At 63.0% G+C, this 21392-nt stretch overlaps 5 protein-coding genes and 1 long non-coding RNA gene across 6 annotated transcripts; 4 read left to right on the plus strand and 2 right to left on the minus strand.

The window, feature by feature from the left end:
* Nucleotides 1-228: 228 nt before the first annotated feature.
* Nucleotides 229-2835, plus strand: LOC135415203 (acrosin-like). The gene is made up of 5 exons (XM_064656861.1): nucleotides 229-364; nucleotides 542-805; nucleotides 932-1197; nucleotides 1440-1585; nucleotides 2270-2835. Exons 1-5 carry the CDS (start codon nucleotides 294-296, stop codon nucleotides 2645-2647), a joined length of 1125 nt encoding a protein of 374 aa, XP_064512931.1. The 5' UTR covers nucleotides 229-293; the 3' UTR covers nucleotides 2648-2835.
* A 1723-nt stretch (nucleotides 2836-4558) lies between these two features.
* Nucleotides 4559-7065, plus strand: LOC135415205 (acrosin-like). The gene is made up of 5 exons (XM_064656864.1): nucleotides 4559-4683; nucleotides 4861-5112; nucleotides 5240-5505; nucleotides 5738-5883; nucleotides 6532-7065. Exons 1-5 carry the CDS (start codon nucleotides 4613-4615, stop codon nucleotides 6871-6873), a joined length of 1077 nt encoding a protein of 358 aa, XP_064512934.1. The 5' UTR covers nucleotides 4559-4612; the 3' UTR covers nucleotides 6874-7065.
* Nucleotides 7066-7803: 738 nt separating this feature from the next.
* Nucleotides 7804-10649, plus strand: LOC135415206 (acrosin-like). The gene is made up of 5 exons (XM_064656866.1): nucleotides 7804-7937; nucleotides 8115-8342; nucleotides 8528-8793; nucleotides 9065-9210; nucleotides 10128-10649. Exons 1-5 carry the CDS (start codon nucleotides 7867-7869, stop codon nucleotides 10458-10460), a joined length of 1044 nt encoding a protein of 347 aa, XP_064512936.1. The 5' UTR covers nucleotides 7804-7866; the 3' UTR covers nucleotides 10461-10649.
* Nucleotides 10650-10759: 110 nt separating this feature from the next.
* ARSA (arylsulfatase A) lies at nucleotides 10760-16185 on the minus strand. The gene is made up of 8 exons (XM_064656847.1): nucleotides 15343-16185; nucleotides 14440-14680; nucleotides 13934-14152; nucleotides 13392-13561; nucleotides 12856-12980; nucleotides 12612-12739; nucleotides 12182-12284; nucleotides 10760-12087 (listed from the first exon to the last, which is right to left on the minus strand). The coding sequence occupies exons 1-8, from the start codon at nucleotides 15591-15593 to the stop codon at nucleotides 11765-11767; spliced, it is 1560 nt and encodes a 519-aa protein (XP_064512917.1). The 5' UTR covers nucleotides 15594-16185; the 3' UTR covers nucleotides 10760-11764.
* Nucleotides 16186-16965: 780 nt separating this feature from the next.
* LOC135415198 (acrosin-like) lies at nucleotides 16966-19758 on the minus strand. The gene is made up of 5 exons (XM_064656854.1): nucleotides 19589-19758; nucleotides 19172-19411; nucleotides 18780-19045; nucleotides 18391-18536; nucleotides 16966-17549 (listed from the first exon to the last, which is right to left on the minus strand). Exons 1-5 carry the CDS (start codon nucleotides 19657-19659, stop codon nucleotides 17178-17180), a joined length of 1095 nt encoding a protein of 364 aa, XP_064512924.1. The 5' UTR covers nucleotides 19660-19758; the 3' UTR covers nucleotides 16966-17177.
* Nucleotides 19759-19794: 36 nt separating this feature from the next.
* Nucleotides 19795-20747, plus strand: LOC135415228 (uncharacterized). The gene is made up of 2 exons (XR_010431016.1): nucleotides 19795-19960; nucleotides 20408-20747. It is a non-coding gene; the product is annotated as an uncharacterized LOC135415228 (long non-coding RNA).
* Nucleotides 20748-21392: the final 645 nt, after the last annotated feature.

Genomic DNA, 21392 nt, shown 5'->3' on the forward strand with positions numbered 1-21392 from the left:
TCCTACATTTGATTTTGAGGTGCCACCAGTTCAAGGCCAGCTCGGAGCCACCTGGGCTAGTGCAAGGTGTCCCTGCCATGGCAGGGGGTGGCACTGGGTGGTCACTGAGGTCCTTTCCAACCCAAACCATTCCAGGGTTCTATGACTCCATGCTGTCCCTCTCCCCCATCCCGAGGCCACCACGCCCAGCCCACGGAACCGGCCCCTCTGTGACATCACCCCCAGCCCGGGGGCACCGGCAGGGCCGTGGGGGCTGAGCTGGAGGTGACCCCCCGCTCCTGGCACTGCCACCCATGGCTTGGCTGTGGCTCCTGGTCCTGCTGGCCCTGGTCAGGCCCGTGAGTGGCACCTGGGACAGCTGCGGGTCAGTGGCCCTGGGACGTGGGAGGGAGCTCAGGAACACTGGGGGGTTCCCAGCAGAACGGGGGCACAGACGTGCCCTCGGGGGTCCCTGGCCCTGCTGCCCCTCGGCGCAGTGTGGGGGGACAACAGGGGACCTGAGCAGCCCCTGGGCAGGGCAGTGATGGCTTTGTGCTTCCAGAGGGACCTGCGGGCTCCGGCCCATGGCTTCCGACCACAACTCCCTGCTGCCCGACTACGACCCCGCAGATGCTGCCGATGGAACTTTGGAGTCTTCCGAAGGCACCGCTCTGGGAACGGGGGGAGTCGCTGTCCGTTCAGGGGCCTGGCCTGGCATCGTCAGCATCCAGGCCAACTGGGAGAACGGCACATGGCACATGTGTGCAGGGGCCCTCATCCACCCCAAGTGGGTCCTCACGGTCGCCCACTGCTTCTTCGGGGTTGGGTAAGGAGGGACAGGGACAGGGATGTCCCCACAGCTCGGGCAGGTGCCCAGTCTGGGAAGGGAAGGGCTGGGCTGCCCCAGCCCCTGGCTCTGCTCCCTCTCAGCCCTCTCTCCATCTGCCCCAAGGGATGTCTCCAAATGGGAGGTGGTGCTTGGGGCCACTGATCTGACCGAGCTGGGCCCCGAGGCAGAGTTGCACCGCATCCAGAGGCTCCTGGTGCACCAGCACTATGCACCTGCCTTGGCAAGGAACAACATCGCCCTGCTGGAGCTGGACGAGCCCGTGGAGTGCAGTGACTACATCCAGCTGGGCTGTGTGCCCAACACTCCCCTGAGCGTGTCACAGATGAAAACCTGCTACATTGCGGGCTGGAAAACCACCTTGGATAGTGGTGAGTTCCCAAAGAGGACACAGCCCTTGGGCTGAGCTTGGGGACACGGGCTGGGCTTCCCAAGAGCAGAGGCCAAAGCCAGAGCCAGGCTGCAGGACAGGAGCCCTGGCACAGAGGGGCCTGGCCCTGGCCCAGAGCCAACAGCAGGGCCCCAGCGGGACAGCGCTGCTCCAAGGCTGCCCCCAGCCAGGGCAGGGCACCAAGGCCCGAGCTGCGGGGGCTCATTGCCCTCTGTGCTCCAGCTCTCAGACCACGCCTGGTGCTGCAGGAGGCCAAGGTGCGGCTCATCGATGTGCAGCTCTGCAACAGCAGCCGCTGGTACGGGGGGGCCGTGCACCCCCACGACCTGTGCGCTGGGTACCCGCGGGGCGGCATCGACACCTGCCAGGTGGGAGCGTGGCACCAGTCCCTCAGACCCGACAGCACAGGGACCCCCTGACCCCAAACATGGCACGGGCTGGGCCTGGGTCCCCTCGGGTCCTCATCGCTGCCAGGGCTGCCCTGTCCCATGTCCCCTATCCCAGGGCTGCCCTGTCCCATGTCTTCTACCCCAGGGCTGTCCTGTCCCTGTCCCCTATCCCAGGGCTGCCCTGTCCCATGTCCCCTGTCCCAGGGCTGCCCTGTCCCATGTCCCCTGTCCCAGGGCTGCCCTGTCCCATGTCCCCTGTCCCAGGGCTGCCGTTCCCTTTCCTATCCATGGGTCTCTGTCCCATATCCCAGGGCTGCCCTATCCCCTGTCTCCTATCCCAGGGCTGCCCTGTCCCATGTCCTCTGTCCCAGGAAGGTCCCTGTCCCACATCCCCTATCCCAGAGCTGCCCTCCCCTTCCCCATCCACGGGTCCCTGTCCCATCTCCCAGGGCTCTGCACATCCCTGGTCACTGTGCTGAGATGGGAGAGAGCCTCAACTTAAAAAACCCCCAACCTGCTCCCAGCCGAGGCTCTGGAGGCTCCAGCCCCCAGGCAGAGCCTTCCCGTGCTGGGAATGTGGCTCTGGCAGGGGCTGGGAGAGAGGAGCCAGCCCTGCTGCTGCAGCAGCCCCCCACAAACCCTGAGCCCTCTCTCCTGCCACAGGGGGACAGCGGGGGTCCCCTGGTCTGCAAGGACATGAGAGCTGACTACTTCTGGTTCGTGGGAATGACCAGTTGGGGAAGAGGCTGTGCTGGGGCCAAACGACCCGGGATCTTCACCTCCACCCAGGAATTCCACAACTGGATCCTGGTCCAGATGGGATTGCTCCCAGTAGTAACAGCCATTCCAACGCCAGAGCCAACCACTACCTCGACTCCTGAGCAGAATCCAGAGCCAGAGTCCAGCCTGACCTCTATGGAGACACTGATTCCAATGGAACTGGGAAATTTTACAGCCATTTCAATCCAACAACAGATACTGGGGCAATTCTTCAACCTGCTCCTGGAGCTCCTGCAGTTCCTAAAGGCCAGAATGGATTGATCAGAAGGATGAGCAGATCCAGTTCTGGCTGCAGTGGACCAAGACCATTCCCTGTTGGGGCCACAACTGCAGGGTCAAAGGCAGCCCCAGTGCCCAGGGCTGCTCTGTCCTGCCCACACTCCTCCCCTGAGCCCACCTCGATGGTGAAGTTGAGTGTCTTACTGAAATAAAGTTGTTTGTGTTCCCCATTTACCTTGTTTTCAGCCCAATTCAGTCTCCTGTGTAAGGTAAGGATGAGAAAATCGAGGAGGCAGGAGAGAAAATGAGCGGGACTGGCTCCTGTTTGGGGAGGAGACAAGGGCAGAGACAGGGAGGAGGGGAGAGAGGGGAGGGGAAGGGGCATCAGCACCAGTCCCACACACAGACTGCTGGCTGGCTGCTGCTGGCACTGAGCCCTGCACCCAAACCCACAGGCTGCTCCTCCAGCCCAGCTTTCCCACGGCACAGCCTCAGGTGTCCCATTCCTGGGAAAAGCCATTTCATAAAGGAGCGGGGCAGCAACAGGAGCAGCTGGAGCGGGGAGTCCTGGAGCCGCGAGGGCCATGGAGGTGCTGGAGGATGCCCACCCTGAGCTGCTGCTGCCCAGCCAGGCGTGTCCCCTCTGCACCAAGGTGCTGCCCCTGGGGCTGCTGGGACGCCCCATCCCACCCACCAGCCCAGGGGGGATCTCTGGATCCGGGATGTGCCCTCTGCTCCTCCTGGATCCTGTGAGATCCACCTCCAAGGAGCTGTGGTGGCTCTGGAGAAGCTGCTGGAGCCTGGTCCCTCCTGGGACATGTCACAGCTCCCGTCAAAGGCTGAACATCCCACACGGAGCACAGGCCCTGCCCCACACTCCTGACAGGGTTGGGGGTCTCCCCGACCCCGTTTGCCTTCCCAGCACCCCGTTAGTCCAAGGGGTGCCCGAGCTGGGGCCGTGGGGCAGCTCTAAGGCTGAGCTTGGTTAGTTGAGCCAGGGGGTCTGGTGGGTTTGGGGTGTCAGTGTGTCCCTGTGCAGCCCTGGCTGAGGGAGAGCCTGGAACAGGCCCAGGCTCCAGGGAGGCATCACAGGAGCCCTGATCCTGCAGCCCAGGAGCTCCATGGCACGAGCCAAGCGAGACACAAGGTCCCAGCCCACGGATCTCCCCCGATCCCAGCTGGTTCTGCTCCTCAGGCACACGGCTCCAGCCCCACAGCAGCCTCCCTGCCCAAGGCTGGCCGAGCCAGCCCCCAGGACTCACCTTTCCCAGCTCAAACACCACCGGGCTCCGGCCCCAGCCACCCAGGGCCAGTCTGGGATACGGCCAATCCATTCCCACTCCAGATCCCCGGGAAGGTCCTTAACCTGCTGCAGAGGCTCCTGCAGTGCCTGAGGGGTAAAATGGCTTGAGCAGCAGGATGAGCAGCTCCAGTTCTGGCTACAGTGGCCCATGACCATTTCCCAGCTGGAATTATGTGATGGTTGTAATAGCTTGTAATATGCATGCATTTAATTTGTTCTTGTAAAATATATACTTGCATTCCCAGCGCTAATTCGTAGTGACTTATAGTAGATAGAAAGTGATATAATATTCTTCTGATCTATTCTAATTCCATTATATTATATAATTTCAGCATATATTCTCTTAATAGATTATATCATATCAGAATCTGTTACTGTTGACCAATCTGTATATAACACATAAGCTGTACTGTATATAACACATAGAACTGTATGTTTACTGTATACTCTGTATGTAATAAAAATATAATAGGTAACTGTAATATTAAAAAATGTAAATATGTATGACACTGTGCTATTTGTATTATGTACAACACATGTTGCACCACCTACCTACCTGACCCCCTCTCCTGAGGCCACCACACCCAGCCCACGGAACCGGCCCCTCTGTGACATCAGCCCCGGCCCGGGGGCACCGGCAGGGCCGTGGGGGCTGCACTGGCAGCCACACTGGAGGTGACCCCCCACTCCTGGCACTGCCACCCATGGCTTGGCTGTGGATCCTGGTCCTGCTGGCCCTGGCTGGGCCCGTGGGTGGCAACTGGGACAGCTGTGGGTACGTGGCCCTGGGATATGGGAGGGAGCTCGGGAACACTGAGGGGTTCCCAGCAGAACGGGGGCACAGACGTGCCCTCGGGGGTCCCTGGCCCTGCTGCCCCTCAGCGCAGTGTGGGGGGACAACAGGGGACCTGAGCAGCCCCTGGGCAGGGCAGTGATGGCTCTGTGCTTCCAGAGGGACCTGCGGGCTCCGGCCCATGGCTTCCGACCACAACTCCCTGCTGCCCGACTACGACACAGACGACAACTATGGAGCTGTGGATTCTTCTGGTGGCACCGTGCGTGGCAACGATGTCGCACCCGGGACCTGGCCTGGCATCGTCAGCATCCAGGCCACCTGGGCAAATGGCACGTGGCACATGTGTGCAGGGGCCCTCATCAACCCCAAGTGGGTCCTCACAGTCGCCCACTGCTTCTACGGGGCCAAGTAAGGAGGGGCAGGGACAGGGATGTCCCCACAGCTCGGGCAGGTGCCCAGTCTGGGAAGGGAAGGGCTGGGCTGCCCCAGCCCCTGGCTCTGCTCCCTCTCAGCCCTCTGTCCTTGTGTCCCCCAGGAATATCTCCAAATGGGAGGTGGTGATCGGGGCCACCGATCTCAGCCAGCCGAGCCGTGGGACTCAGGTGCGGCACATCCGGAGGCTCCTGGTGCACCAGCGCTACGTGGCGGCCACGGCAAAGAACAACATCGCCCTGCTGGAGCTGGATAAGCGTCTGGAATGCAATGACTACATCCAGCTGGCCTGTGTGCCTGATACCTCACTGGTGGTGTCAGACCTGAAAACCTGCTACATCGCGGGATGGGGTCCCACCACCAAAAAAGGTGAGTTCCCAAACACGATGTGGGCATTCAGGTCGAGTCTGGGGACACAGGTTTGGCTTTGGCCAAAGCCAGAGCCAGGCTGCAGGTCAGGAGCCCCGGCACAGAGGGGCCTGGCCCTGGCCCAGAGCCAACAGCAGGGCCCCAGCGGGACAGCGCTGCTCCAAGGCTGCCCCCAGCCAGGGCAGGGCACCAAGGCCCGAGCTGCGGGGGCTCATTGCCCTCTGTGCTCCAGCTCTCAGACCACGCCTGGTGCTGCAGGAGGCCAAGGTGCGGCTCATCGATGTGCAGCTCTGCAACAGCAGCCGCTGGTACGGGGGGGCCGTGCACCCCCACGACCTGTGCGCTGGGTACCCGCGGGGCGGCATCGACACCTGCCAGGTGGGAGCGTGGCACCAGTCCCTCAGACCCGACAGCACAGGGACCCCCTGACCCCAAACATGGCACGGGCTGGGCCTGGGTCCCCTCGGGTCCCCATCGCTGCCAGGGCTGCCCTGTCCCATGTCCCCTATCCCAGGGTTGTCCTGTCCCATGTCCCCTATCCCAGGGTTGTCCTGTCCCATGTCCCCTATCCCAGGGCTGCCCTGTCCCATGTCCCCTATCCCAGGGCTGCCCTGTCCCATGTCCCCTATCCCAGGAAGGTTCCTGTCCCCTTTCCCCTATCCCAGGGCTGCCCTGTCCCATGTCCCCTATCCCAGGGCTGTCCTGTCCCATGTCCCCTCTCTCAGGGCTGCCCTCCCCTTCCCTATCCACGGGTCCCTGTCCCATACCCCAGGGCTGCCCTGTCCCATGTCCCCTTATCCCAGGGCTGCTGTCTCCCATGTCCCCTCTCCCAGGGCTGCCCTGTCCCATGTCCCCTCTCCCAGGGCTGCCCTCCCCTTCCCCTTCCTTGGCTCCTTGTCCAGTGTCCCCTTGTCCCCAAGGCCTGGGGACAAAGCCCATCCAGTGCTCCTGGTGCAGATGTGATCCTGTAACAGCCTTAGTGTTGCAGCAGCCCCCACAAACCCTGAGCCCTCTCTCCTGCCACAGGGGGACAGCGGAGGTCCCCTGGTCTGCAAGGACAGCAAAGGCGACTACTTCTGGCTGGTGGGAATGACCAGCTGGGGAAAAGGCTGTGCTGGGGCCAAACGATTCGGAATCTTCACCGCCATTCAACACTTCCATGACTGGATCCTGATCCAGATGGGATTGCTCCCGGCAGTAACAGCTGCTCCATCTCTACGGCCAGACACCACCCGGACCACCATCCAGGTGCCAACAGTAAGGGCCTCGGACTCGCTTGCGGTCATTAAATTCCCCAAAGCGACCCTGCGGGAATTCCTTGACAAGCTGGAGGAGCTCTTGGATTTCCTAAAGGATGAAATGGATTGATCAGAAGGATGAGCAGATCCTGCTCTGGCTGCAGTGGACCAAGACCATTCCCTGTTGAGGCCAAGACTGTGGGGTCAAAGGCAGCCCTGGTGCCCAGGGCTGCTCTGTCCTGCCCACACTCCTCCCCTGAGCCCACCCCGATGGTGAAGTTTAGTGTCTTATTGAAATAAAGTTGTTTGTGTTCCTCATTAACCTTGTTTTCAGCCCAGGCAAGGTAAGGACAGGACAACCTGGGAGCCTGGAGGGAAAAGTGAGTGGGGTTGGCCCCTGTTTGGGGAGGAGGCAAGAGCAGAGACAGGAGGAGTGGAGGGAGGGGAGGGGAAGGGGCATCAGCACCAGTCCCACACACAGACTGCTGGCTGGCTGCTGCTGCCACTGAGCCCTGCACCCAAACCCCACAGGCTGCCAAACAAACTCCTGCAGCCCAGCTTTCCCACGGCACAGCCTCAGGTGTCCCATTCCTGGGAAAAGCCATTTCATAAAGGAGCGGGGCAGCAACAGGAGCAGCTGGAGCGGGGAGTCCTGGAGCCACGAGGGCCGTGGAGGTGCTGGAGGATGCCCACCCTGAGCTGCTGCTGCCCAGCCAGGTGTGTCCCCTCTGCACTGAGGTGCTGCCCCTGGGGCTGCTGGGACCCCCCACCCCACCTGCTCCCGCTGTGCCCTCGGCCCTGGCAGTGCTGGTGCTGCAGCCCCAGCTCTGCTCCCACCCAGGGGCACCGCCGGGCCCCAGCCCAGGGGGATCTCTGGATCCAGGATATGCCCTCAGCTCCTCCTGGATCTTTAAGGTCTCTTCCAACAAAGCATTCCATGGTTCTGTGACTCCATGCTTTCCCTCTCCCCCCTTCCCGGGGCCACCATGCCCAGCACACCAGAACCATCCCCTCTGTGACATCAGCCCTGGCATGGGGGCACTGTGGGTGCTGGGGGCACAACGCTGGTGGCTGTGCTGGAGGTGACCCCTCAGTCCTGTCACTGCCACGTGCGCTGCCACCCATGGCTTGGCTGTGGCTCCTGGTCCTGCTGGCCCTGGCTGGGCCCGTGGGTGGCATTTGGGATACCTGCAGGTCAGTGGCCCCGGGATGTGGGAGGGAGCTCGGGAACACTGAGGGGTTCCCAGCAGAACGGGGGCACAGACGTGCCCTCGGGGGTCCCTGGCCCTGCTGCCCCTCAGCGCAGTGTGGGGGGACAACAGGGGACCTGAGCGGTCCCTGGGCAGGGCAGTGATGGCTTTGTGCTTCCAGAGGGACCTGCGGGCTCCGGCCCATGGCTTCCGACCAAAGCTCTGTTCCTCCTGTCTACGGACCCCTGGAATCTTCCACAGCACCTGGCTCCGGTGTCCATCCGGGGGCCTGGCCCGGCATCGCCAGCATCCAGGTCACTTGGAAGAATGGCACATGGCACATGTGTGCAGGGGCCCTCATCCACCCCAAGTGGGTCCTCACAGTCGCCCGCTGCTTCATCGGGGCCGGGTAAGGAGGGGCAGGGACAGGGATGTCCCCACAGCTCGGGCAGGTGCCCAGCCTGCAGCACCACGTGCTAGTCCCTCTGCTCTGTGCTTCACTGTCAGCCTTGGGAAGCAGAGGGCTGGGAAATGCTGGGCTGCTGCAGCCCGTGGCTCTGCTCCCTGTCAACCCTCCCTCAATCTGCCTCCCAGGAACGTCATCAAGTGGGACGTGGTGGTCGGGGCCACCAATCTGTCTGAGCTGGGCCCCGGGGCCATGGTGCACCCAATCAAGAGGATCCTGATTCACCAGCACTACAGGGCTGGCTCAGAGAGGAACAACATCGCCCTGCTGGAGCTGGACCAGCCCGTGGAGTGCAGCGACTACATCCAGCTGGGCTGTGTGCCCAAGGCCTCGCTGAGAGTGTCAGAGCTGAAAACCTGCTACATCGCGGGATGGGGTCCCACCATGGAGAGTGGTGAGTTCCCAAACGGGACGTGGGCACTGAGGGCAAGATGGGCACCCTGGGGACATGGGTTGGGCATCAGGGACACGGGCTGGGCTTCCCAAGAGCAGAGGCCAAAGCCAGAGCCAGGCTGCAGGACAGGAGCCCCGGCACAGAGGGGCCTGGCCCTGACCCAGAGCCAACAGCAGGGCCCCAGCGGGACAGCGCTGCTCCAAGGCTGCCCCCAGCCAGGGCAGGGCACCAAGGCCCGAGCTGCGGGGGCTCATTGCCCTCTGTGCTCCAGCTCTCAGACCACGCCTGGTGCTGCAGGAGGCCAAGGTGCGGCTCATCGATGTGCAGCTCTGCAACAGCAGCCGCTGGTACGGGGGGGCCGTGCACCCCCACGACCTGTGCGCTGGGTACCCGCGGGGCGGCATCGACACCTGCCAGGTGGGAGCGTGGCACCAGTCCCTCAGACCCGACAGCACAGGGACCCCCTGACCCCAAACATGGCACGGGCTGGGCCTGGGTCCCCTCGGGTCCCCATCGCTGCCAGGGCTGCCCTGTCCCATGTCCCCATCCCAGGGCTGCCCTGTCCCATATCCCCTATCCCAGGGCTGTCCTGTCCCATATCCCCTATCCCAGGGCTGTCCTGTCCCATGTCCCCTATCCCAGGGCTGCCCTGTCCCATATCCCCTATCCCAGGGCTGCCCTGTCCCATGTCCCCATCCCAGGGCTGCCCTGTCCCATATCCCCTATCCCAGGGCTGCCCTGTCCCATATCCCCTATCCCAGGGCTGTCCTGTCCCATATCCCCTATCCCAGGGCTGTCCTGTCCCATATCTCCTATCCCAGGGCTGCCCTGTCCCCTTTCCCCTATCCCAGGGCTGCCCTCCCCTTCTCTATCCACGGGTCCCTGTCCCATATCCAGGGCTGTCCTGTCCCCTTTCCCCTATCCCAGGGCTGGCCTGTCCCATATCTCCTATCCCAGGGCTGCCCTGTCCCCTTTCCCCTATCCCAGGGCTGCCCTCCCCTTTCCCATCCATGGGTCCCTGTCCCATGTCACCCTGTCCCCAAGGCCTGGTACTCTTACCACAAATCCCATCCAGTGCTCCTGGCAGCCCCAAGGTGCAGATCTGATCCTGGAACATCCATTCTCTGCACATCCCTGGTCACTGTGCTGGGATGAGAGAGAACCCAATATTAACAGGCCCTCAACCTGCTCCCAGCCAAGGCTCTGGAGGCTCCAGCCCCCAGGCAGAGCCTCCCCATGCTGGGAATGTGGCTCTGGCAGGGGCTGGGAGAGAGGAGCCAGCCCTGCTGCTGCAGCAGCCCCCCACAAACCCTGAGCCCTCTCTCCTGCCACAGGGGGACAGCGGGGGTCCCCTGGTCTGCAAGGACAAGAGAGCTGACTACTTCTGGTTCGTGGGAATGACCAGCTGGGGAAGAGGCTGTGCTGGGGCCAAACGACCCGGGATCTTCACCTCCACCCAGCAATTCCACGACTGGATCCTGGTGCAGACAGGCCTGAGCCCAGCAGAACCTGCTGCTCCAACGCCAAAGCCAAACTCTACCTCAGCCTCCCTTCCAGCCAAGGAACTGGGCAGGCTTGCAGCCGTTTCATTAGCAAAACAGACCGTGCTGGAATTCCTTGGGAAGCTGGAGGATATCTTGGTGTTCCTGAGGGACAAAATGTCTTGACCAGAAGGGTGAGCAGATCCAGCCCTGGCTGCAGTGGATTACAACCAGTCCCTGTTGGGACCACGACTGCAGGGCCAAAGGCAGCCCCAGTGCCCAGGGCTGCTCTGTGCTGCCCACATTCATCCCCTGAGCCCGCTGTGATGCTCAGGTCGATTTAATCCTTGAAATAAAGTAGTTTGTACTCCCCACTGTCATGGTTTGGGAATGGTGTTCTCCAGTTTAGCAGCCCCAATAAAACCCCCCTGCCACTCCCTCCCCCTCACCATCCAACTGGAAGCACAAAAGGCAAAGATTACGGGTTGGGATTAGAACAGTTTACTGGAAACTGCAATGAGATAAGAAAATGAACAGTATCAGCAACAATATTAATCACAAAGAAATGATTTACGTGGAAAGCCCATGAAAACAAACGAATACCAACCTGCTGTTCCCACCTTGTTTTCTTTCTTCTGGCCAAAACTATGACACCCATTAACCTTGTTTTCAGCCCAATTCAGTCTCCTGTGTAAGGTAAGGACCCAACACTCTGGGAGGCAGGAGCGATGGTGGGGAAGTGAGTGGGATTGGCTCCTGTTTGGGGAGGAGACAAGGGCGGAGACAGGGAGGAGTGGAGAGAGGGGAGGGGGTGGCTGAGCCCGGCAGGGGCAGAGAAGGGGCATCAGCACCAGTCCCACACACAGACTGCTGGCTGGCTGCTGCTGCCACTGAGCCCTGCACCCAAACCCCACAGGCTGCCAAACAAACTCCTGCGGCCCAGCTTTCCCACGGCACAGCCTCAGGTGTCCCATTCCTGGGAAAAGCCATTTAATAAAGGAGCGGGGCAGCAACAGGAGCAGCTGGAGCGGGGAGTCCTGGAGCCGCGAGGGCCGTGGAGGTGCTGGAGGATGCCCACCCTGAGCTGCTGCTGCCCAGCCAGGCGTGTCCCCTCTGCACCAAGGTGCTGCCCCTGGGGCTGCCGGGACCCCCCATCCCACCCTCCAGCCCAGGGGGGATCTCTGGATCCGGGATGTGCCCTCTGCTCCTCCTGGATCCTGTGAGATCCACCTCCAAGGAGCTGTGGTGGCTCTGGAGAAGCTGCTGGAGCCTGGTCCCTCCTGAGAAGTGTCACACTCCTGTCAAAGGCTGAACATCCCACACGGAGCACAGGCCCTGTCCCGCATTCCCGGCAGGGTTGGGGGTCTCCCCGACCCCCATTTGCCTTCCCAGCACCCCGTTAGTCCAAGGGGTGCCCGAGCTGGGGCCGTGGGGCAGCTCTAAGGCTGAGTTGGGTTAGTTGGGCCGGGGGGTCTGGTGGGTTTGGGGTGTCAGTGTGGGGCAGCCCCGGGCTGGGAGCAGCGGCAGCAGGAGGGTTTGGGGGTGCAGTTGGGTGCACAGCAGGGCTGCAGGGCGGGATCCCGGCCCTTCCTGATCTGGCTCTCCCCGAACTCCATGCGCTGTTCCAGGAGGACTTTCTGCAGGGTGATCTCCCTGAGGACCTGCAGCACCTCGGGCCCTGCCCCGCCCTGGAGCAGGTCGTAGTTCTCGGCAGGGTCCGACTCCAGGTCGAAGAGCAGCGGGGGCAGGTGGGGGGTCAGCGGGGTCAGCCCGTGGCAGGCCTGGTCTGGGGTCGTGCCGCTGTGAAAGGAACCTGCGAAACACCCCCAGGGTGAGCTCAGCTACTCCTCCTGAGCTCCCCCGGCCCTTCCCAAAGCCGCCGTGCCGGGGGAAGGGGCAGCGCTGACCTTGGGTGAAGTAATGAGCCTTGTACTTCCCGAGGCGGACGGCGAAGGGGCCGTGCAGGGGGTCGGGGGCCGGAGGGTAGAAGAACATGGCCTGTCGGGGACTCTGGGGGGGAGGCAGCAGAGCTCAGCTCTCCTGTGCAGCCACCGGCTGGAGGAGAGCCTGGAACAGCACCAGACACTCCAGGGATTCCTAGAGCAGCCCTGATCCCACAGCCAGAGTGAGGCTGGGGAGGAGGGCGGGTGATGAACAGAAGCGTCTTGTTGGCTCCCTGCTCACAGCTCCTGCCAGCCTGGGGACACCCAGCCAGTCCACGGGACAAAAGGTGCCAGCCCATGGATCTCCCCCGATCCCAGCTGGTTCTGCTCCTCAGGCACAGGGCTCCAGCAGCCTCCCTGCCCAAGGCCAGCCGAGCCAGCCCCCAGGACTCACCTTCCCTGTCCCAAACAGCACTGGGCTCATGTCATAGCCATCCAGGGCCACTCTGGGAAGGGCTGCTCCAGCCAGGGCAGTCAGTGTTGGCAGGATGTCCAGGGTGCTTGCCAGCTCATGCGTCACTCCTGGCACAAGGAAAAGTTCAAGCCCCTGATCCCACTCCCATCCCGGCCACCCCCACTTCAATCCCACCTGGGATGGCTGAGTTGCCTGGGCTGGCACAGGTAGTGCCAAGGCTCACCTGGGGCGATCCGGCCTGGCCAATAAGCCACTGCTGGTTCCCTCATGCCACCTTCGTACGTCGTGCCCTTGCCACACTTCAGGTGGCCGGAGCTGCCTCCGCGTGCCATCCGCATGGTGGAGGGGCTGGGGGACAAGAACCACCTGCCATCAGGGCCACGGGTTCCCACTGCCCCTCCCCTGGTGCTGCCAACGGGGCCATGACCAGCGAGACCTGGTGCCACCCTGCTCAGCCTTACGGGGCAGGTGCAGAAGCCAAGGTGTGTGGGACACCTGAGCAGGGCACCAGAGGCCAGTGTCACCCACACACGAAGGGAATCGGGGGATATTTGGGCTGCTGCCACTCCTGGCCTGACCCCTGTGAGGTTTCTGGCCCAGCTGGGTCACAGGGACACAGAAGAGATCGTGCACTGGGTACCTCCTGCCCCACCTCGTGTCCCTGGGGTCTCGCCTGGCAGTGCCACCCCACGACCCCACCGCTGCCTTATCCCCCATCCCACGGCAGTGGCAAAGCCCCCCCCTGCCGAGCCCACTGACCCGTTGTCAGAGGTGAAGAACAGCAGGGTGTTGTTCTCCAGGCCGTTCTCCTGCAGGGCCTGCAGCAACTGTCCCACGGAGCCGTCGAACTCCGCCAGCGCGTCCCCGAAGGGGCCCCGCCGGGACCGCCCCGCGTACTCCTGGCTGGCAAACTGGGGGTAGTGGGTGTGCTGGGGAAAGGCAGAGAGGGTGGGAACCAGCCCCCACAGCTCCCAGCAGGAACAGGCAGCACCTCAGCGAGGACATGGAGAGAGGTGACAACACCCATGATCTGAGAGGACACTTGTCCCCAGGCACCTCTCAGCAATGGCACAGGATGTGGAACCCCAGAGTGGGAAGTCCTCCCCAGTGGATGGCCCAGAGAAGTGGGCAAAGCTCCAGAAAGAAGCACCCCCAAAGCATTATCCCACAAGACCCAGCTCTGTGTGGGAGCAGCAATCCCAGGTCACCGGGGTGCAGGTTCTGGGGCTGCAGGAGTGGAGGTGCTCCCCTGCTCTCCCCACGGGACAGAGGCTCCCTTCCCTTCCCCACCCCTCTCTTACATGGGAGGCGTAGTAGAGCAGGAAGGGGAGGCCCCGTTGGGCACAGTAAGTGATGAAGTTCCGGGAGAATTTATTGTAGAGTGGCACCAGGTCAGGGAAGGACACGGGCTGCTGGATGATGGTCTGGTTCCAGAGCAGCGGGAGTGGCACCACACCCTGGTCACAGGTCCCAAAACACTTGATGTCGGGTGGGAAGCAGGTGAGATTCTGGCAGGGGCCCTGGAGAGGACACAGAACTTGGGATCTGAACTGCACTGCAGGACAGGGAAGGGAAGGAAGAGGAGCAAAGAGTCTCAGAGCGACCCACCATGATGAGCACCCTTCGAGTGGCCACTCCCAGAAGCCCAGAGGTCTTTTCCCACCCCAAAACTGTCCCAGAACTGTGCTGCCCCCACAGCATTTTCTCCTGGCAGCAACTGTTTTGTAGCCCAGAAGGTGACCCACCCACCCTGTCCCACCACAAGGGACACACGTCCCCACGCAGCAGGGCTCACCAGTCCCCTCACCTGGTCATGGGAGTAGGGCACCCCCAGGAAGTGGTCAAACCCCTGGTGGGTGGGCAGGAAGGAGCCATTGACCCCCACGCCCAGGTGCCACTTGCCCACCATGGCCGTGGCGTAGCCCCGAGCCTTCAGCACCTCTGCGATGGTGACCTCGGAGAGCGGGAGCCCCCCCCGCGAGCCCGGGTCGAACACGCCGGGATAGATCCCGGAGCGCACCTGGAACCGGCCCGTCAGCAGGGCTGCCCTGCAGGGGAGGAGACTCCTGTCAGCCTGGGCTGTCACACTGTCAGGTTTGTCCACTGCCCGTCCCTCCTGCCATGGACACTCCCTGCTGGGATTATGGAGTCACAGGATATGCTGACTGGGAAGGGACCCACAAGGATCGTCCGGTCCAACCCCTGGCTCTGCACAGGACCATGCCCAAGAGTCACCCCCTGTGCCTGAGAGGGTCATCCAAAAGCTCCTGGAGCTCTGGCAGCCTTGGGGCTGTGCCCACTGCCCTGGGAGCCTGGTCAGTGCCCAGCCACCCTCTGGGGGAAGAACCTTTGCCTGAGATCCAACCTGACCCTGCCCTGACACAGCTCCAGCCACTCCCTGGCTGCTGTCCCTGGTCCCCCCAGAGCAGAGCTCAGTTCCTGCCCCTCCTCTGCCCCGCCCCAGGAAGTTGGAACTGCACTGAGGTGTCCCCTCAGTCCCCTCTGCTCCAGCTGAACACACCAAGTGCCCTCAGTGTCCTCACACGGCTTCCAACCAAAGCCCTTCCCCACCCTCCTTGCCCTCCTTTGGACACTCTCCAATGGCTCAGTCTCTTCCTTATACTGCCCCAAACCGCCCCGGTATTGCAGGTGGGGCCGCCCAGGTGCGAGCAAGGCGGGCCGCTCCCCTCCGGGCGCTCCGGGGCCGTACCGGGAGGGGCTGCAGACGGCGGCGCTGCTGTAGAAGTCCGTGAAGCGCAGCCCGCGGGCCGCCAGCCCGTCCAGCTGCGGCGTGGCCGAGGAAGGGTGCCCGTAGCTGCCCAGGTCCCCGAAGCCCAGGTCGTCCGCCAGCACCAGGACGAAGTTGGGCCGGGCGGCGGCCGAGGCCGGCGGGAGGAGCAGCGGCAGCAGCGGCAGCAGCGGCGGCAGCGCCCACGGGCGGTCCCGGCCCCGCGGGGCCATGGCGGCTGCACTGGGGGGTGTCCCGGGGTGCCCGGTGGTGTCCCGGTGGTGTCCGGGTGATGTCCCGCTGACGGCCGGTGGGTTCCCGGTGCACCTGGTGGTGTCCCGGTGATGTCCCGGTGTCCCGGTGATGTCCCGGTGTCCCGGCGCTGTTCCGGTAGTGCCCGGCGATGCCTGGTGGTGCCCGGCGCTATCCCGGTGATGTCCCGGTAGTGCCCGGTGATGTCCCGGTGCTGTCCCGGTGATGTCCCGGTAGTGCCCGGCGATGTCCCGGTAGTGCCCGGCGATGCCTGGTGGTGCCCGACGCTGTCCTGGTGATGCCCCGGTAGTGCCCGGCGATGCCCCGGCGCTATCCCGGCGCTGCCTGGTGGTGCCCGGTGCTATCCCGGTGATGTCCCGGTAGTGCCCGGCGATGCCCCGGCGGTGCCTGGTGGTGCCCGGCGCTATCCCAGTAGTATCCCGGCGGTGCCCGACGCTCTCCCGGTGCTGTCGGGGCGGTGCCCCGGTAGCGTCCCGGCTGTGTGCCGGTGTATGATGTCCCAGCAGTGCCTCCGCTGGACCTGCGGACCCGGGGCGGTCCCGGTCCCTCCCGCCCGGCGTGGGACAAAGGGAAATCACGTGACCGCTGCTCCGCGGGGCATGCTGGGAGTTGTGGTCCGGCACAGCGCACTGGACTACAACCGCTGTCGTCTGCGCGCAGTTGTACTACAGCTTGTACCTGAACTACAGCTTGTACCTGTACTACAGCTTGTACTTGTACAACTACTGTAGTACTGCTACAGCTACTGGAGTCCCGAGAGGCCGTGGCGGTCACAGATGGGTCAGGCTGGAAAGGACCACAGAGGGTCGTCTGGTCCAACCTCCCCGCCCGAGGGCACAGCGGGAGCAGGTGGGGTGGGGGGTCCCGCAGACCCAGGGGCAGCACCTTGGTGCAGAGGGGACACGCCTGGCTGGGCAGCAGCAGCTCAGGGTGGGCATCCTCCAGCACCTCCACGGCCCTCGCGGCTCCAGGACTCCCCGCTCCAGCTGCTCCTGTTGCTGCCCCGCTCCTTTATGAAATGGCTTTTCCCAGGAATGGGACACCTGAGGCTGTGCCGTGGGAAAGCTGGGCCGCAGGAGTTTGTTTGGCAGGGTTTGGGTGCAGGGCTCAGTGCCAGCAGCAGCCAGCCAGCAGTCTGTGTGTGGGACTGGTGCTGATGCCCCTTCTCTGCCCCTGCCGGGCTCAGCCACCCCCTCCCCTCTCTCCCCTCCTCCCTGTCTCCGCCCTTGTCTCCTCCCCAAACAGGAGCCAGTCCCGCTCATTTTCTCTCCTGCCTCCTCGACTTTCTCATCCTTACCTTACACAGGAGACTGAATTGGGCTGAAAACAAGGTTAATGGGGAACACAAACAACTTTATTTCAATGACACTGAACTTCACCATCGAGGTGGGCTCAGGGGAGGAGCGTGGGCAGCACAGAGCAGCCCTGGGCACTGGGGCTGATTTTGGCCCCACGGTCGTGGTCCCACCAGGGAATGGTCTTGATTCCAACAGGGAATCATTGTAATCCACTGCAGCCAGAACTGGATCTGCTCATCCCATTGTTCAAGTCTTTTTTCCCTTTAGGAACTGCAGGAGCTCCAGGAGCAGGTTAAAGAATTGCCCCAGAATCTGTTGTTCGATTGAAATGGGTGTAAAATTGTCCAGCTCCATTGGCACCTCCTCAGGGATCGGGCTGGGCTCTGGCTCTGGATTCCGCTCAGGAGTTGAGGTAGTGGTTGGCACTGGAGTTGGAGCAGCTGTTACTGCTGGGAGCAATCCCATCTGGAGCAGGATCCAGTCATGGAATTGCTGGGTGGAGGTGAAGATCCCGGGTCGTTTGGCCCCAGCACAGCCTTTTCCCCAACTGGTCATTCCCACGAACCAGAAGTAGTCAGCTCTCTTGTCCTTGCAGACCAGGGGACCCCCGCTGTCCCCCTGTGACAGGAGAGAGGGCTCAGGGTTTGTGGGGCTGGCTGCAGGGCTGGCTCCTCTCTCCCAGCCCCTGCCAGAGCCACATTCCCAGCATGGGGAGGCTCTGCCTGGGGGCTGGAGCCTCCAGAGCCTCAGCAACAGATCAGGGGCTTGTTAGGGTTGCACCCTCTCCCATCTCAGGACAGTGATAAGGGATGTGCAGAGAATGGATGTTCTGGGGTCACATCCACACCTCGGGCCTGCCAGGAACACTTGATGGGATTTGTGGGCAGAGCCAGGCCTTGGGGACAAGGGGACACAGGACTCACAGCTCGGGAAGGGCAGGGCAGCCCTGGGATAGGGGACAGGAACCCGTGGATAGGGAAGGGGAGGGCAGCCCTGGGATAGGGGATATGGGACAGGGCAGCCCTGGGATATGGGACATGGGACAGGGCAGCCCTGGGATAGGGGAAAGGGGACAGGGCAGCCCTGGGATATGGGACATGGGACAGGGCATCCCTGGGATACGGGGCATGGGACAGGGCAGCCCTGGGATAGGGGACATGGGACAGGACAGCCCTGGGATAGGGGACATGGGACAGGGCAGCCCTGGGATAGGGGACATGGGACAGGGCAGCCCTGGGATAGGGGACATGGGACAGGACAGCCCTGGGATAGGGGACATGGGACAGGACAGCCCTGGGATAGGGGACATGGGACAGGGCAGCCCTGGGATAGGGGACATGGGACAGGACAGCCCTGGCAGCGATGGGGACCCGAGGGGACCCAGGCCCAGCCCGTGCCATGTTTGGGGTCAGGGGGTCCCTGTGCTGTCGGCTCTGAGGGACTGGTGCCACGCTCCCACCTGGCAGGTGTCGATGCCGCCCCGCGGGTACCCAGCGCACAGGTCGTGGGGGTGCACGGCCCCCCCGTACCAGCGGCTGCTGTTGCAGAGCTGCACATCGATGAGCCGCACCTTGGCCTCCTGCAGCACCAGGCGTGGTCTGAGAGCTGGAGCACAGAGGGCAATGAGCCCCCGCAGCTCGGGCCTTGGTGCCCTGCCCTGGCTGGGGGCAGCCTTGGAGCAGCGCTGTCCCGCTGGGGCCCTGCTGTTGGCTCTGGGCCAGGGCCAGGCCCCTCTGTGCCGGGGCTCCTGTCCTGCAGCCCGGCTCTGGCTTTGGCCTCTGCTCTTGGGAAGCCCAGCCCGTGTCCCCAAGCTCAGCCTCAGGGCCCACGTCCTATTTGGGAACTCACCACTATCCAAGGTGGTTCTCCAGCCCGCGATGTAGCAGGTTTTCATCTCTGACACTACGGGTGAGGCATCAGGCACACAGCCCAGCTGGATGTAGTCGCTGCAGTCCACGGGCTCGTCCAGCTCCAGCAGAGCAACGTTGTTCCTTGCCAAGGCAGGTGCATAGTGCTGGTGCACCAGGAGTCTCTGGATGTGCCTGAGCTCAGCTTCAGGGCCCAGCTCGGTCAGATCAGTGGCCCCGATCACCACCTCCCATTTGGAGACATCCCTTGGGGCAGATGGAGAGAGGGCTGAGAGGGAGCAGAGCCAGGGGCTGGGGCAGCCCAGCCCTTCCCTTCCCAGACTGGGCACGTGCCCGAGCTGTGGGGACATCCCTGTCCCTGCCCCTCCTTACCCAACCCCGAAGAAGCAGTGGGCGACCGTGAGGACCCACTTGGGGTGGATGAGGGCCCCTGCACACATGTGCCATGTGCCGTTCTCCCAGCTGGCCTGGATGCTGACGATGCCAGGCCAGGCCCCCGGCTGGACACCGGTGCCACCCATGGCGTGGGATGCGCCATCGGCCAAAGCCACGGGGCCGTCGGGAATCAGGGAGTTGTGGTCGGAAGCCATGGGCCGGAGCCCGCAGGTCCCTCTGGAAGCACAAAGCCATCACTGCCCTGCCCAGGGGCCGCTCAGGTCCCCTGTTGTCCCCCCACACTGCGCTGAGGGGCAGCAGGGCCAGGGACCCCCGAGGGCACATCTGTGCCCCCGTTCTGCTGGGAACCCCTCAGTGTTCCCGAGCTCCCTCCCACATCCCGGGGCCACTGACCTGCAGCTGTCCCAGGTGCCACTCACGGGCCCGGCCAGGGCCAGCAGGACCAGGAGCCACAGCCAAGCCATGGGTGGCAGTGCCAGGAGCGGGGGGTCACCTCCAGCACAGCCGCCAGTGCAGCCCCCACGGCCCTGCCGGTGCCCCCGGGCTGGGGGTGATGTCACAAAGGGGCCGGTTCCGTGGGCTGGGTGTGGTGGCCTCGGGATGGGGAGAGAGGGACAGCGCAGAGTCATAGAACCCTGGAATGGTTTGGGTTGGAAAGGACCTCAATGACCACCCAGTGCCACCCCTGCCATGGCAGGGACACCTTGCACTAGCCCAGGTGGCTCCGAGCCCTGTCCAACCTGGCCTTGGACACTTCCAGGGATGGTGAGTGTTCCCAGGAGAGGGACCCCTGTGCCAGCAGCACATGCAGCCACAGCCTGGCCTGTGGGATCAGGGCAGGAGGCCCTGGGAGCAGCAGGGATGTGGGATCACAGCAGGCAGGTGCAGGCAGGGAGGGGCTGCCAGCAGGGAGGGAAGCACAGGGGACAGTCTGTCTCCCTTCCAGGAGAAGGGGCAGAGTCACTGCTGCTCCCTGACGTGGGGACAGCAGGTCCCAGAGCAAGGATCTGCCATTCCCCTGGGAGGAGAAACAGCCAGGGATTGCCCACAGAGGAGGGCCCTGGTGTTCCTGGGCTGGGGGTGGTTCTGGGCAGGCATCCCGCAGCTTCCAGGTGGCAGATGGATCTGGGATGTCCCTCTGCAGCCCAGAACCACCCCTCACATGCCAGCTGGAGCTCTCTCTGATCCTGTTCCTGACATTATTTTCCACAGGCCGTGTCTGCTTCTCTCCATCTGCAGGCTCGGGCTGGGTGCCAGGGGGTGGAAGGAGGAGGCTGCTGCTTGGGCATGTGAGGCACCAGAGTCGGAGAGTGGCTGGAAGGGAGGGCTGGCAAGTGAGGAATTGCCACAGAATCACAGGTGGCTGAGGTTGGAGGTCACCTGGTCCAATTCCTGCTCAAGCAGGGTCAGGTGCAGCAGCTTGCCCAGGAGCACAACCAGCTGGATTTTGAATATGTCCAAGGAAGGAGACTCCACAACCTCCCTGGGCAGCCTGTGCCCATGCTCGGTCCTCCTCACAGGAACTAAAGTGGTTCCCTGTGTTTGGGTGGTATTTCAGGGTGTTTTTTTTTATTTTGTGCCCATTGCCTCTTGTCCTGTCACTGGACAGTGCTAAGAAGGATCTGTTTCCCTCTTCTCCTTCCCATCCTGATCCTGGTACCCACTGACAAGATCCCCCTGAGCTGTCTCTTCTCCAGCCCCAGCTCACTCATCCTCCCCTCACAGGGGGGATGTTCCAGTCACCAGCCACCAGAATCACCCTTTGGTGGACTCTCTCCAGCACATCCATGTCTTCCTTGTTCAGGGGAGCCCAGAACTGGACACAGCACTCCCGGGGTGGTCTCACCACTGCTGAGCAGAGAGGAAGGATCACCTTCCTCCTGGCAACCTCCAGCACAGCCCGGGATGCTGCTGGCTGTGGTTTGTGCCATGAGCTTGCTGTCAGCCAGAACTCCTTTCTTGGCTTCCTCCCTGCTTTCTCCCGGTGCTGTGAGGTTATTCCTCCCCAGGACTTGGCATTCCCTGGGTTGAACTCCACGAGGTCGCAGCTCCGTTCTCTGCTCTAGATGGCAGCAAATCCATCTGCCGGGCGCGTCCCTCCTCCCGGTTTGGAGCCAGAGAAATCCGGAATCACAGAATATTCGGAGTTGGGAGAGACCCCCAAGGATCATCCGGTCCAACTCCTGACCCTGCACAG

The sequence above is a fragment of the Pseudopipra pipra genome, chromosome 5 (genome assembly GCF_036250125.1).
Source record: "Pseudopipra pipra isolate bDixPip1 chromosome 5, bDixPip1.hap1, whole genome shotgun sequence".
In the NCBI taxonomy this organism is placed as follows: Eukaryota; Metazoa; Chordata; class Aves; order Passeriformes; family Pipridae; genus Pseudopipra; species Pseudopipra pipra.

Bases quoted from the DNA above. Each gene is read 5' to 3' on its own strand.
- LOC135415203 (XM_064656861.1), top strand. From the start codon at position 294: ATGGCTTGGCTGTGGCTCCTGGTCCTGCTGGCCCTGGTCAGGCCCGTG. The intron at 365-541 runs GTCAGTGGCCCT...TTGTGCTTCCAG, and splicing joins GGCACCTGGGACAGCTGCGG to AGGGACCTGCGGGCTCCGGC. The intron at 1,198-1,439 runs GTGAGTTCCCAA...TCTGTGCTCCAG, and splicing joins GAAAACCACCTTGGATAGTG to CTCTCAGACCACGCCTGGTG.
- LOC135415205 (XM_064656864.1), top strand. From the start codon at position 4,613: ATGGCTTGGCTGTGGATCCTGGTCCTGCTGGCCCTGGCTGGGCCCGTG. The intron at 5,113-5,239 runs GTAAGGAGGGGC...TGTGTCCCCCAG, and splicing joins CACTGCTTCTACGGGGCCAA to GAATATCTCCAAATGGGAGG. The intron at 5,884-6,531 runs GTGGGAGCGTGG...CTCCTGCCACAG, and splicing joins GCGGCATCGACACCTGCCAG to GGGGACAGCGGAGGTCCCCT.
- LOC135415206 (XM_064656866.1), top strand. From the start codon at position 7,867: ATGGCTTGGCTGTGGCTCCTGGTCCTGCTGGCCCTGGCTGGGCCCGTG. The intron at 8,343-8,527 runs GTAAGGAGGGGC...TCTGCCTCCCAG, and splicing joins CGCTGCTTCATCGGGGCCGG to GAACGTCATCAAGTGGGACG. The intron at 9,211-10,127 runs GTGGGAGCGTGG...CTCCTGCCACAG, and splicing joins GCGGCATCGACACCTGCCAG to GGGGACAGCGGGGGTCCCCT.
- ARSA (XM_064656847.1), bottom strand. From the start codon at position 15,593: ATGGCCCCGCGGGGCCGGGACCGCCCGTGGGCGCTGCCGCCGCTGCTG. The intron at 12,981-13,391 runs GTCAGTGGGCTC...CTTGTCCCCCAG, and splicing joins TTCTTCACCTCTGACAACGG to CCCCTCCACCATGCGGATGG. The intron at 12,088-12,181 runs GTCAGCGCTGCC...GGTGTTTCGCAG, and splicing joins GGCTCATTACTTCACCCAAG to GTTCCTTTCACAGCGGCACG.
- LOC135415198 (XM_064656854.1), bottom strand. From the start codon at position 19,659: ATGGCTTGGCTGTGGCTCCTGGTCCTGCTGGCCCTGGCCGGGCCCGTG. The intron at 19,412-19,588 runs GTCAGTGGCCCC...TTGTGCTTCCAG, and splicing joins GGCACCTGGGACAGCTGCAG to AGGGACCTGCGGGCTCCGGC. The intron at 18,537-18,779 runs GTGAGTTCCCAA...TCTGTGCTCCAG, and splicing joins GAGAACCACCTTGGATAGTG to CTCTCAGACCACGCCTGGTG.